Below are 14,846 nucleotides of genomic sequence, written 5' to 3' on the forward strand. Positions count from 1 at the left end.
TCTGGGACAACATCAAGCATAACAACATTCACATCATCCGGGTACCAGAAGGAGAAAAGAGAGAGCAAGAGATTGAAAACCTATTTGAAGAAATAATGACTAAAATCTTCCCTAACCTAGAGAAGAAAATAGTCATACATACAAGTTCAGGGAGTGCCTAGAGAAGGAAATAGACATACGTACAAGTCCAGGAAGTATGGGTCTCTTTGGGTTCATCCCAATGAAGATGAACCCAAAGAGACCCACACCAAGACATATCAAAATTAAAATGCCAGAGGCTAAAGACAAACAGAGAACCTTAAAAGTAGCAAGAGAAAAGCAGTTAATTTTGTACAAAAGAGCTCCCATAAGACCATAGGCTGATTTCTCAACAGAAACTTTGCAGGCCAGAAGGGAATGGCACAAAATATTCAAAGTGATTAGAACCAAGGACCTACAGCCAAGATTACTCTACCCAGCAAGGCTATCATTTAGAATCAAAAGAGATAGTTTCCCAGGCAAGAAAAAAACTTTAAAAGTTCATTACCACTGAACCAGAATTACAAGAAATGTTAAAGGGACTTCATTAAGTAGGAAAGAAAAGATCAAAAATATGAGTAAGAAAATATAGAAAAGAAAAAACTCACTGACAAGAGCAAACCCTTAGTAAAATCAGTGGATCAACCAACTATAAAGCTCATACCAAAAATGTACAGGAGATATAAAAGAGAAAGGAATCCAAATACAACACTTTTTAAAGTCATCAACATACAAGAGAAGAGGGCAAGAGAAAGGAACAATGACAAACAACAAGAACAATCAGAAAACAATAAAATGGCAATAACTGCATACCTATTAATAATTACTTTTAATGTTAATGGACTAAATGCTCCAATCAAAAGACATAGCATGGCTGAATTGATAAAAAAAAAAAAAACACAACTCCAGGTGTTTATTTTCATTTTGGAACATCTTAATACTGTTTTAATCTCCATTGGTATGCATAATGACATTCTAGATTCAATTATACTTGGTAACAGTATAAGAAATCTGCACCTATGAAATAACAAATCTAAAACTAAAAATCTCACTGTCACCCAGCCAGTGTGGCTCAGTGGTTGAGACTTGACCTATGATCCAGGAGGTCATGGTTCAATTCCCAGTCAGGGTACATGCCCAGCATATGGGCTCGATCCCCAGTTCGGGGCATGTAGGAGGCAGCCAAAGAATGATTCTCTCTCATCATTGATGTTTCTATCTCTCTCTCTCCCTCTCCCTTACTTTCTGAAATCAATAAAAATTTTTAAAGAAAACAATCTTATTTACAATAGCATCAAAAAGAATACCAAGGAATAAATTTAAACAAGGACAGAAAAGACTTGTCCCAGAAATCTATAAGACACTGAAGAAAGAAACTGAAAAGGTTACAAATAAATGGAAGGATATACTGTGCTCATGGACAGAAAGAATTAACATCATTAATATGCCCATACTACCCAAAGCAATCTAAAGATTCAATTAAATAAATCCCTATCTAAACAGTATTTTTCATAGAACAAGAACAAATTCTAAAATTTATATGGAACCACAAAGACCTCAAATAGCCCAAGCAATCTTAAGAAAGAACAAAATTGTAGGTATCATGCTTCCTAGTATCAAACTATACTACAAGGCTATAGTAATCAAAACAGCATAGTACTGTCATTAAAAAACAGATATATAGATCAAAGGAACAGAACAGAGAACCCAGAAATAAATCCACATCTATACTGACAATTAATCTATTACCAGGGAGGCAAGAATATACAATGAGGTAAAGACAGTCTCTCCAATAAAAAATGAACAGTTACATGCAAAAATAAAGAACTGGATAACTTTTTTACACCATATGCAAGAAAAAACTCAACAGGATTAAAAAGACTTAAATGTAAGGCCTGAGACCATGTAATTCCCAGAAGAAAACACAGGCAATAAACTCTTTGCCATTGTTTTTAGGAATATTTTTTGGATATGTCTCTTCAGGCAAGGTGCACAAAAGAAAAAATAGGACTGCATCAAACTAAAAAGGTTTTGCACAGTGAAGGAAACAATCAACAAAACCCGAAGACAACCTATTCAATGGGAGAAGATATTCACCAATGACAAATCTGATAAGGAATTAATATCCAAGATACATAAGGAGCTCATACATCTTAACACTAAAAAACAAACAACCTGATTTAAAAATGGGCAGAAGACCTGAATAGACCTCTCACTAAACAGAACATACAGATGACCAATGGACATATGAAAAGATGCTCAACACCACTAATCATCAGGGAAATACAATTTAAAACCATAATGAGATGTCACCTCACACCTTTCAGAATGGCTATCATCAATAAATCAACAAACAACAAATGTTGGCGAGGATATAGAGAAAAGAAAACCCTCATGCACTGTTGGTGGGACTGTAAATTGGCGCAGCCACTATGGAAAACAATATAGAAGTTTCTCAAAAAATTAGAAATAGAACTACAGTGGGGCCTTGACTTACGAGTGTCCCAACTAATGAGTTTTTCGAGATACGAACCAACTCTTGGCCGATTTTTTGCTTTGAGTTGCGAGCTAAAATTCGGGTTACGAGCCAGCTTCAGATACCCCACCGCTAGTTGGCGCAGCGAACTTCACAGTGAATGCCACAACATCAGCCCAGCATCACGTGTCTCACTCATTCACTTTTTGATTTGACATACGAGTAATTTGAGTTACGAGCTCCGTCACGAAACGAATTAAACTCGTAAGTCAAGGCCCCACTGTATCTTAGTCTGAAGAAACTCAAAATAATAATTTGAAAAGATATATGCACCCCTATGTATATTGCAGCATTATTTACAATAGGCAAGATATGGAAACAACCTAAGTGTCCACTGATAGACAAATGAATAAAGATGTGATCTTACCTAATAATAGACAAACATGTAAATTAACTGTCCCTCTGCTATGCTCACCAGCCAATCAGGAGAGTATGCAAATTAATCCAACAAAGATGGCGGTTAATTTGCATACATAGGGGCGAAGCAGCGGAGCGAAGACCCAAGGCTCCGTCCAGAGCCGCGAAGACCCAAGGCTCCGTCCAGAGCTGCAAAGACCGAAGGCTCCGGCTGGAGCGAAGGCCTGGGTCCCAGGTGCCGGAGGAAAACCGGTGCTGGCAGCCAGGAGAAGGGAAGGCCTATTGCACGAATCTCTTCGTGCAACGGGCCTCTAGTACATATATAAAATGAAATGTCATTCAGCCATAGAATAAATGAAATCTTGCCATTTGCAACATGGACGGACCTAGAGCAGCCGTGGGCAAACTACGGCCCGCAGGCCGGATCCGGCCCGTTTGAAATGAATAAAACTAAAAAAAAAAAAGACCGTACCCTTTTATGTAATGATGTTTACTTTGAATTTATATTAGTTCACACAAACACTCCATCCATTCTTTTGTTCCGGCCCTCCGGTCCAGTTTAAGAACCCATTGTGGCCCTCGAGTCAAAAAGTTTGCCCACCCCTGACCTAGAGGGTAGTATGCTAAGTGAAATAAGTCATACAGAAAAAGACAAATACCTTATGATTTCACTTATATGTGGAATCTAAAAATCAAAATAAATAGAAACTCATCAATACAGAAACAAATTCATAACTGTCACATGGGAGAGAGGTTGGGGGAATGGGTGAAAAAGGTGAAGGGATTAGGAATTCCCAGTTATAAAAACAATCATGGGATGTGAAGTACAGCATAAGAAATATAGTCAATAATATTGTCATAACTATGTATGGTGTCAGATGGGTACTAGGTTTATCCAGGTGATCACTCATACATTATATAAATGTCTAATAACAGGGGTGTACACCTGAAACTAATATAATATTGTATGTGAACTGTAATTGTAAAATAAAATTTTTAAATAGAAATCATAGTCATAGAGTTGTTATGAGGATGGAATTAAAGGAGATAATCCAGCACAGTGCTTTGCACTTCATAAAAATTCAATAAATATAAACTACAATTTTTATTCTAAAAAAAATGCTCTCTTTGATTTACCATTACTTCCTACTTCATTTAAATGACATAATGTGTGTGAATTGCCTAGTACTGGGCCTAGTAGTTAGTGGCATTCAAGTAAAGTGGTAGTGAAGGTGTTTGGAGTCTTTGTAAATATAGTCATCTCCTAATTGATAATACAGGTGGAAATTTTTACTTCAGAGAAGCCTTTCAGTCTTCCCTATCTCAATAAATTTAGAATATAAAATATAAATAGGCCTAGCTGGTTGCTCAGTGGTTAGAGCATCGGCCTGCAGACTGAAGGGTCTCAGGTTCGATTCCAGTCAAGGGCATGTACCTCCGGTTGCAGGTTCAATCCTGGCCCCGTCAGGGCACTTGCAGGAGGCAACCAATTGATGTGTCTCTCTCACATCAATGTTTATCGCTCTCTGTCTCTCCCCCTCCCTTTCACTCTCTCTAAAAATCAGTGGAAAAAATATCCTCGGTTGAAGAATAACAACAACTAAAAATAAAATATAATATAAACAAATATTGCATCACTGGAACTAGAAATTTCCTGGCACTTAATCATGCATACTTATTTCTTGGTTACAGCATTTATGAGTGTCTACATTCTCATATGGGGGGGAGGTGGTACGACTCTCAGAAATGTTTAGGGACTTTTTTTAAAGGTATTCAATAAACCAATAACCAAGGAACAAGAAACATTGCTCAATTATCTCACCTACAAATCCACCAGTAGATAGCTCCTGGTGATAAAAACTACTCCCTTTCCTTAAAAGCTACTTAAACAACAAAACAAAGTACCGAATTGCTTTTTTGCAGTAATAAAGCTATAAAAAGAAAGGCATATGAAAGTATAAAGGGGAGATCTCTCTAGATTGGGTTAAAGTAAACATTAGGGAGTAAAATAAAGATGCAAAGGTTTAGCTTAACCTTTAGAGGAAAGGATTTTGACAAAAAGGTCAATCAGACAAAGCTGTCATTTGTTTAATAGAGTAGTGATATTACAGTCACCAGGCAAATGTATTTAGGAACAGAAGAGTGGGGGTCCTTTTTAAAGCAGAAGATCAAGCTGAGATTCCAAGAGGTTCTTTACATCCTTCTCATTTGGATACTATTAGTGAGTTGACTTGATCAAACTAAATTTAAAAAGGCTTTAATAAAATTCTCTTTCTACTAAACCTTCATGAATGGGTTTGTCGAGCAAAAGAAAGCAAGCAGGTATCTTGCTTCCTTTCTAGTCACTGAGTTAAAATACATTCTCTACACATATTAAATCCATTTGTACATTTTCATAATGGATTACCGCAGGTATCACAGATACCTGTCAACATGCACCATTTATCTTGAATCAAGAGGATCTGGCAAAGTAATATTCACTTATGAACTAGGATAAACTTCAAATGTCTTCTTAAGTTTTAAAGTTTCTTTTTCCAATTACTTATATTTATACATATTATTTATTTTACCTCTATAATTATGTTATTATACACATGTATTTACAGAGGACATCATAATTTAAGTGCTCAATAGCCTAGAATTTTCTCCTAGCCATTTCCTCATGTATAAGCCATCTTCTGCTGTTGAGTTTCCACTGGCTTTATTCTTTTGTCTTTGTTCTTTTGAAATATACATTTGTTTCAAAGCCCAACTCAGTCAGCTTCTGGTGGGTGACATTAAGAAACGAGGGTGAGGCCAGAATGTGCTAAGACGGAGGCCAGGTTCAGAGAATGGAATTGGAAGGGAGAGCAATGCCAAGGGAAACGAAGCCATCTTTTACTCACAGCTGACACGTGCTGCAGCAGACACATGACATCAATCATGTCTGCCAGGATGAGGAGTCTGGTAACGGCAGCCAGCAGGGCACGGGCAGCTTGAACCACAGCCTCCCTTTTGGGGAGGTAGCAGGGGTCATCTGCAAATCTCTCCGCTGATACTTTCAGAGCTTCGCCTGAAAAACACAGCCCCAAGTAAGTCATGCGTGAGGTTTCAGCTATGCCTGCGTCAGCATTTACCATCCAGCCTGACCCCAAGCACATTCCATGACTAAGCATAATATTAAAATACTGTCCATTGACACTGGAACACTGTCTCATTAAATAAACAATGCAGTTTCAAACTGACATTTGTGTTTGATAAATGCTCTGTCATTTAAGAAGCAGGATACCATTTTCCTACAAGAAAATTGTGCTCAATTGACTAACAACGTCTAGTAAAATTGCTGTCAACTTCTGCATTTGCTGAATCTCATTTCTGTGAAAGCTTTCATTACTAAGGCTTCAATTGGATACAATCTTGTGTATCAGAATAAGGTAAATCTACATTGAGTTACTCTCCAATTCAATGGATGTTAGAAAGGAGCTAGCCTTTTTAAGATAAGACAGCAACCCTCTGATAAAAGTTTAACATGGGCATTTTTATCTTAAACTGTCAATATAATAAATAAATCATATCCCAAACCTAGACACAAAAATAATATTTCATAGTATATCGGGCATTTTTATCCTAAACTGTCAGTATAATAAATCATAACCCAAACCTAGACACAAAAATAATATTTCATAGTATATAAGTAGTAAATAAATCTGTCCACTATTATTACAGCTTTTCCATTAAAATGCACTTTATTATAAAAGCAATGTATACTCGTTCTTTTTGGGGGGGTCAAGGGAGAGCTGATTGAATTGTCTTTATTAAACTAGAGGCCTGATGCACAAAATTCATGCAAAGTAGGCCTTCCTTCCTCCAGCTGCCGGCACCGGCTTCCCTCTGGCTGCCAGCAGGCACCCGGGTCCTAAGCTTCCCTCCCAGCCCCAGCTTCGTCCATAAAGTTGTCCGGAAAGACATCTGGTCTAATTAGCACAATACACTTTTATTATTATAGATGGGATATCCAAGGCCATTACATTGAGGAGGGGTAGGGGCAGGGAGGGAACAGGGCTACTTGCTGCTCACACTATATACAGATGCAAGCAAGAGGGTGTGGGGGGCGAGAGCTCCCTGCTTCCTCCCTCCACCAGGGAAGGGCAGAAGCTAGAAGAGATCAGGGTTGGAAAGGGGGAGATGTTTAGGGATAGAGGAATCATTAATTTGCTTCCAGAAAATGAGGAAATGGTCCCTGCCCCTGGAGTTCATTCATTTTTAAAAGTGCACAATTCAGCCCTGGCCAGTGTGGCTCAGTTGGTTAAAGCATCATCCCATACACCAAAAGGTGATGGTTTTGATTTCAGGTCAGGGCACATACCCAGGTCAAAGGTTGGATCCCCGGTTGGGGCACATGCAGAAGGCAACTGTTTATCTCTCATATTGATGTTTCTCTCTCTCCCTTCCTCTCTCTGAAATCAATAAAATATACTTTTAATTCAAAAATCAACAACGTAATTGCTTCAGAACTACCACATCCAGTGTTTAAGTTTTTCAATTTAAGCTTATTTGTGTTATAAAAGCAATATGTGCTCGTTGGTTTTAAATTATTCACCATACTTAAGAGTACAGAGTGAACATTTTTTTCAATCTCCATACGAATCCCCCAAAACACCCATTAAGTTCTTGTATACCTGTCCAGAAATGTTTCCATATTTTGTGTGTGTGCATATGTGTGTAGATATGTGTATTTATATGTATATATTTATATTTGTTTTACATGTGTATATTTTATTCATATATTCATATATTCAAACACATTAATATATATGAATATATTTTAGAGAGATTTTATGTCACAAGAAAACATAGATATTTGTTATAAATGGACCATATAGAAGATAGAGACAGAGATTCTTTACATAAATGGTATACTATAAAAACTTTCAACAATTTCCTCATGTTCCTTACCAAATTATTTTCTTTTCACATTAGAATACAGATGACCAGGAGCCATACAGCACAGTAATTAACAGTGTGGGCTGTGAAGCCATTCTGCTTGTGTCTCTGTCCTACCACCTTGGACAAGTCACTTAACCTCTGTAAATGAAGCTAATAATAATAATAATACCTACAATTTAATGAGCATAAGAGCAGTGCTTAGCACTTAGTGAAGACTGATTAGTTGGTATTATCATTCTTATTAATACTTGACTAAGGTCACATTTTAGTGATATACTTATTTTACTGGGCACACAATCATTTCCAACTTTTTTCTGCTTAAACAATGCTACAACAACAACCATGAGCCCTAGCCAGTTTGGCTCAGTGGATAAAGTGTCAGCCTGCAGACCAAAGGGTCCGGGGTTCGATTCTGGTCAAGGGCACATACCTTGGTTGCAGGCTCCTCCCTGGTCAGGGCTCATGTAGGAGGCAACCAATTAATGTGTTTCTCTTACATTGATGTTTCTCTCTCCCACTCTCCCTAAAAATCAATGGAAAAATATCCTTGGGTGAGGATTGACAACAGCAACAACAAAAAAGAACCACCATGACATATATCTTTGCATATATGATCAAATTTAGCTGTAGGATAAATTCATAAAAGTAGAATTGCTGAGTCAAAAAGCAAATGAGTTTTAAGTCTCCAAAATACAGCCATCTCACCAACAACATATGAAAGGGCCTATTTTATTCACAGTACTCCATGAATGTATTAGTTTTCACTTATTCGTGAACTTTAGCATAAAGAAAATGGAATAAATAATTTTTATTAAATATAACAAAGAATGGTGTTCCTCATAATGGAAAAAGCCTATGAAGAGGGTCTGAGGCGACCTCAGCATGTTAACATATCACATTCAGCTCTCCTAAGCAACTCCATGTAAGGAACTCAGGCTCCTGAACCAGATACTTCTGAGATGAGATCCTACTCCACCACTTCTAGTTTTGAAACTTGGACATTTATTACTTGTAGTATTCTTACCTATAAGAAAAGGATAAAATATTACTTATATATATTTCATAATATATATTTAGCACAATAGGTGAACATGGAAAGCACTCAAGTATTAGCTGTTATTTTCTCAGGAAATTTCTAGTAGAGATGACAAAATTTCAAGACCAGTAAACGGTGATTTTTATGTCTTTTTCTGAAAGTCAGAATTGCAGCTAAGAGACTGAAAAATTAAAGTGACCTCCAAAATTTAGAGAGCAAATGATTCTGCACAAAAAGTTTATCTTTTCTTGTCATGATTTTGAATTGGAAAGTTATGATAGCCTGTGTAGAATATTGTCTTTGACTTCATATACTAAAGCTAAATATATATCAAAAAAGAATTGTGTTCTTGACTAACAAGTTGAGATGTTGAACAACTGGCACAAGAGTCATACTCAGAGAAAGATTATTTAAACACTGAACAATAATTACAGTCTTTGTCTCCATTAGGTAATATGAACAGCCAAACAAGTAGCACTATTGGGAGAAACCGTCACTCCTGAAATAAAGATTCAGTACCTAAACGTCCTATTACTGGTCTCACTACCCTCCCTCCCCCACAATTTTCCCAACCCTTTTCGGATGATTCCAGGTCATATCTGGTCCCAATGTAAACATCACTTCTTCTGGGAAGCCTTCGATCCCCATTGCTAAGGCAGATCCTACAGTAGGATTCTTTGCTTCCTATCACAATCCTCATTATCATTTATTGTAATGATTTGTATCAAAGCCTGTTTTTCTTCTGAATTATATGACTAATGAAAGCAAAAGCTGCATTGGTTCTGGTCACCACAGTATTCCCATGGTCTAAAATAGTGCCTACTCTATTGCCTACATATAATATATTCGATGTGTAAATAAATGTGTTGCTTAATAAATATGTGAATGAACATATCCAACTTCCCTTTGACAAACATTTGTTGTTCCCTATAAACACAACTCCATCACAGGCATCCAGGATATACAGGTCAATAGGAAGTAATTTTGCAGCCCAAGTTCACAAATGAGAGTCAGCAAACGCTGTGACACAGTCTAAGCTGGGCTCACGTACAAAGTATAAGAGGCACAGAGAGGAACTTCCCACTGCCTGACGTGTCTGAGGACACACAGAGGAATGTTCTAGGTAAGAGCAACATGCTCCAGCTATTGACAAAATTCACTAGTTTATAAAATTTAGCTAGTTCACAGTCTAATTGACTTGTGTCAGCATACAATGGCTATTTTCCTAATTAACTAGGGGGAAAGGGGTGCAACAAATTTTCTTTCAATCTAGAATATTAGCATTTATGCTTTATAAATTCTACACATAGGGAGTCTATTATTTTGAAATATCATTCCCATCTTTCTTATAATGCTATTACTTTGACATTTAATGAATAGGAAATTTCACTTTTAAAGTATATACAAATAAACTACACTTACCTTCAAGAAATCCCACTCTCTATATAAAAGCAATTTACTGAAGTCCTTGAAAATACCACAAGAACAAGATTCAGAAAGTTTCCTTCTACTGGATTCATTCTGTCCCTTTTCTATCAAATATGATCTTTTTAATCTTCAAAAAATTAGGTATGGCCCTGGCTTGTTTGGCTCAGTGGATAGAGCATCAGCCTGAAGGATCCTGGGTTCAATTCCGGTCAAGGGCACATGCTCAGGTTTCAGGCTTGATCCTCAGTGGGGGGTGTGCAGGAGGCAGCCAATCAATGATTATCTCTCATCATTGATGTTTCTATCTCTCTCTCCCTCTCTCTTCCTCTCTCTGAAATCAATTTTATAAAGAAGAAAAAATCCTCACCTGAGAATATGTTAAAAAAAAAAAATTAAGTATGAAATGCCCTCTTGAATAAAGTATTAAGATATATATTCTACAAAGATTTATATAAGTACATCTTGTACATATGAGTAATACATGAAAACTTATGAATACATAAAAATTTTATATATAAAAACTTATATGATCATATGAATAAACTCTAGAAGTAAAAAAATAAAAGGAAAACTTAGGGCCAAATAGACACATCACAAAATATTATCAACAATAATAAAAGCATAATATGCTAATTAGACCGGACAGCCGGATGACCTTCCAGACAACCTTCTGGACAAAGCCAGGGCTGCGAGGGCCGAGGAAGCCACTGTGGCTGCGAGGGCTGAGGAACTTGCACGAATTTCGTGCATCAGGCCTCTAGTTTGCTTTATAAAAAGATATCTACATAGTTCTTTTAAAGAGAAAGTCCCTTTGCTGCATTTAAAAGTATAGCTCCACTTTCTAAAAGTGATTATATTGTTTATAAATAAGCTTGAAAATCAAAGAAAACACTGTAGAATCAAAACAGCCAGAGAAGGGGGAATAACCAAAATGAAAAGGAACAAGACCTAAAAATCAAATTTTCTTCATTTTTTTAAATTAACATTATATTTATGGTTCAATTAAGATTTCAGGTATATGCCTGATTTTGTTTGTTATTCACTGGGGAACAGCTATTCTGAATTTGAAAGTTCCTAAAAGGTAGGAGCTTGAATTGAACTTTGGAGCCCATAGACTATTTTTTGCAGGGTAGAGGGGAGGATGATGTCAACTAGGTCCTAAATGGAAGGAAGGAAAGAAAAAAAGGAAGGAATGAGGGAGGAAGGGAGAGAGGAAGAGAGAAAGACTCTTCTTTAAATGTTTGAGACAATTTTCATGGAACAAACATTTTTATGATAAAGGAAACCTTCTCATGGTAGAGGGAAAAGCTAGCAGCTGCTATGTAGACTCAGGCTTGCGAGCTGTAAGGACATCAGCAGGACCTATGGACTCAGAACATAGCTGCATATGGTTGTCATTGTAAACTACTGGTTGTGTTTTATCCCCCTCTCATTATCTTCAAACTCACGGTAAAGGCTTATTAAAAGTTACAATTTGGCCCTAACGGGTTTGGCTCAGTGGATAGAGCATCGGCCTACAGACTCAAGGGTCCCGGGTTCGATTCCAGTCAAGGGCATGTACCTTGGTTGCGGGCACATCCCCAGTAGGTGGTGTGCAGGAGGCAGCTGATCAATGTTTCTCTCTCATCGATATTTCTAACTCTCTATCCCACTCCCTTCCTCTCTGTAAAAAAATCAATAAAATATGTTTTAAAAAAAAGTTACAATTGGTTCCTTCCAAGGCAGAGTAATAAAGGCCAGATTTTTTTTCCTATCTGAAATAACAAAAAATGGATAAAATACATTTTTCTCACATGGTTGTGAAGGCACTGGGCATCATGCAATAAAGAGCAGTAATCCCTAGCAGTGAGAAACAAACGGGAGGAGCCCTTTGATAGCCCTAGCTTACTACCTTCAGAGACTTTCCAGGCCACAGACAGGGAGGACACATTAAGACAGAGCCTGGCAAACTCTTTGAGCTGAAGAGACAAAGCTGAAAATCCAGGGAAATTGTGGCAGCTAAAGGGCACAGGACAGGGAATGGGAAAGAAAACTACAAAGAGAACTCAGAAGATCTGCAGAGGCCCCCCGTTGAGTATTCAGCTTACTACTGACCAGCACATGCGTATATGCGAAGAAAGTAGCCAGGGCTAGGGAGAGAACCATACAAAGGATTGAGGTAACAGTACTCATACAGGCCTGGGTAGAGGCTTGTTCTCACCATGACTCATGGACATTGGATAGAATACATATAAGGGCCTTGCCTCAATAGTGGGGAATAATTAGCCCTAGACCTAGCATTGCTCCAGGCCCCCCTTAGCAGTGGTTTTCAAAGGGAGCAGAATTCCCACCTTCAAGGCCAAATCAATAATGAAAAGAGAAATAACCCAACTGTTTAAATGAAAAATAATCTAAATAGACATTTCTCCAAAGAGGATAGAGAAATAGTCAATAAGCCCAGAAAACAAGTTTTCTATCAAAAATGTAATTTAAAGCTTAAGAGTACAAAGGTTTTAGTAAGGCCTTTTGTAGAGTATATCTTTTGATTGTTTAAAGATGGCACATTTTTTAGTAGTGAAAAGGGATTAAAAACTTACCTGCATTGGAAAAGAAAAAGAATGTGTACATTGTGTATTGAAAATTGTCACTATAATAACTAGTATTTATGGTGAATAATTATTATAATGATGTACTAAGAAAAAGTTACACTTGCCACTAACTTCTCTCCACGAGGAGAATATCAAGATCAGTAAAAGGGCGGGGGGGAGAATGTTGAAAACTCTTGTTTATAACACAGCTGCAAAACCCTAAGCAGAATGTACCTCTCTCGGAAATCCCTGGAAACTCTATAAAGTTTACTGTGTAGATAAAACAACAAAAAAATGAGCTATAAAAATTAGTTATCTTTCACACAAAAATTAACAGCAACTTTGTCTTTTCATTTTACTTACCCGCCAATGTAAATCTAGTCTGAGAAACTTAAGATTATTAACAAGTAGCAGGTAAAATGGTTTGGGAACTCTTGGATTCTCAGTTCTTTTATCTAAGACAAGTCAGCAAACTATAGAAAACAAGCCAAATCCAGCTCACCCTGCTTTGTACAACCAACAAGCTAAGGATGGCTTTTACATTTTCAAATGCAGGGGAGGAGGGGGACATCAAATGAATAATTATGACATGAAAATTACATGAAATTCAAATTTCAGTATACGTAAATAATTCTTTAGAACACAGCCGTTTTTTATTATCATGCATTTCTTTGGCTGCTTTCTCACCTCAACAACACAGTTGAATAGTTGCAACCTACAGCACATGGCCCACAGAGCCTAAACTATTTACTATCTAGCCCTTCACGGAAAATGTCTGCTAATTATTCATCTGAGATAAATGAACTAATATACAATTTTTTTTAAATATTTTTTTAAAGAAAGTACTCCATGAAAAAGAAATGAAATTCATGCAACTAATAAGTGTCTCCATTGTGATATATATAACTGTGGCTCTAAAAAGCAATTCTTTTTCATTAAATCTTTAGTTGGTTTTCATATCTTAAGCTAAATGTCTGAACCTCGCCTGAAAATCCCCGACAACATATAAAGATTGGTTTATCCCTTAAAAGTATAAAATTTGACCCAGCATTCTTTGGCTACATTATTTGTATATGTAATAGTTTTAGCATCTCAGGAATTTTCTATATGCCTGGGTTAGATGGTTCCCTGAAGAAAGTTCAGCCAGTTCCAAATAATGCTCCCAGTGTAATACCAAAAGAATTGCATGAATTTTCTTCTCACACCCAAAGCCTAATCAATAGTGAAGATCTGTATGCAGGGTCAACAGCCAGCTCACCTAGCTTGTTCACTAACTGACTATGAAATCCTGAGCAAGTCATATAATTTTTGGTCTCACTCTCTTCAATATCAACACAAAGGTTATAGAAACACAATAAAAAAGCAAACAAGTGGAGGCTTTTAGTCCCCAAAGTATTAAATAAAGGTGGAGTTCTTAAAAGGCAACCATTTCCTCACTACCATATTAATATTTTGTCTTTTTATGTGAAGATTTATCACATCAAAATCAAAGCTATTCCCATGAAACTTCCAATTTCTTAACTGTGGAGCTTCAGCCAATGTTCCTGTCTCAGGCCCTCATGAACCCTTTGCTATCAGTTACACAGTGTTAGACGTTCAACTGTCCACAGCCGGTGGACTATCAGTAGTGACTCTCAATTCCAAATGCCTCCCTGCAGGAATGGTTGAAACCAATCTTTACTGAACTAGGTAAAGGTCATAAGTGAAGGAAGAAAGAAGAGGTCAAAATATTGGGGGGGGGGGGGGTTGTCAGAGGAGGTAGCAATAAATACTTTTGGGATGTAGGGGGTAAAAGGGTAAAGCCAGGAGGGGAAAAAAGTTAATTCCTTCTTTTGGGTTATCACTGTAGGTTGTGAATATTTGGTGAGGACGATAAAACAGCAAATCTCACTGAGAGCCTCTAGCATCAAAAAGCAAAGAAAAGCAAGAAGTAAATAGCAACTTGTATAATGTGCTTGCCCAAGGAAAAGGGTAAGTA

At 37.1% G+C, this 14,846-nt stretch overlaps 1 protein-coding gene across 1 annotated transcript in view; it reads right to left on the bottom strand.

The window, feature by feature from the left end:
* Positions 1-14,846, bottom strand: part of CTNNA3 (catenin (cadherin-associated protein), alpha 3) — a 1,348,181-nt gene that overhangs the window by 1,253,489 nt on the left and 79,846 nt on the right. Inside the window, exon 4 of the mRNA XM_005876777.2 lies at positions 5,797-5,963. Coding sequence (XP_005876839.1) covers positions 5,797-5,963 — 167 coding nt within the window. The remainder of the gene's footprint in view (positions 1-5,796; positions 5,964-14,846) is intronic.

The sequence above is a fragment of the Myotis brandtii genome, unplaced genomic scaffold, assembly GCF_000412655.1.
Source record: "Myotis brandtii unplaced genomic scaffold, ASM41265v1 scaffold499, whole genome shotgun sequence".
Taxonomy (NCBI): domain Eukaryota; kingdom Metazoa; phylum Chordata; class Mammalia; order Chiroptera; family Vespertilionidae; genus Myotis; species Myotis brandtii.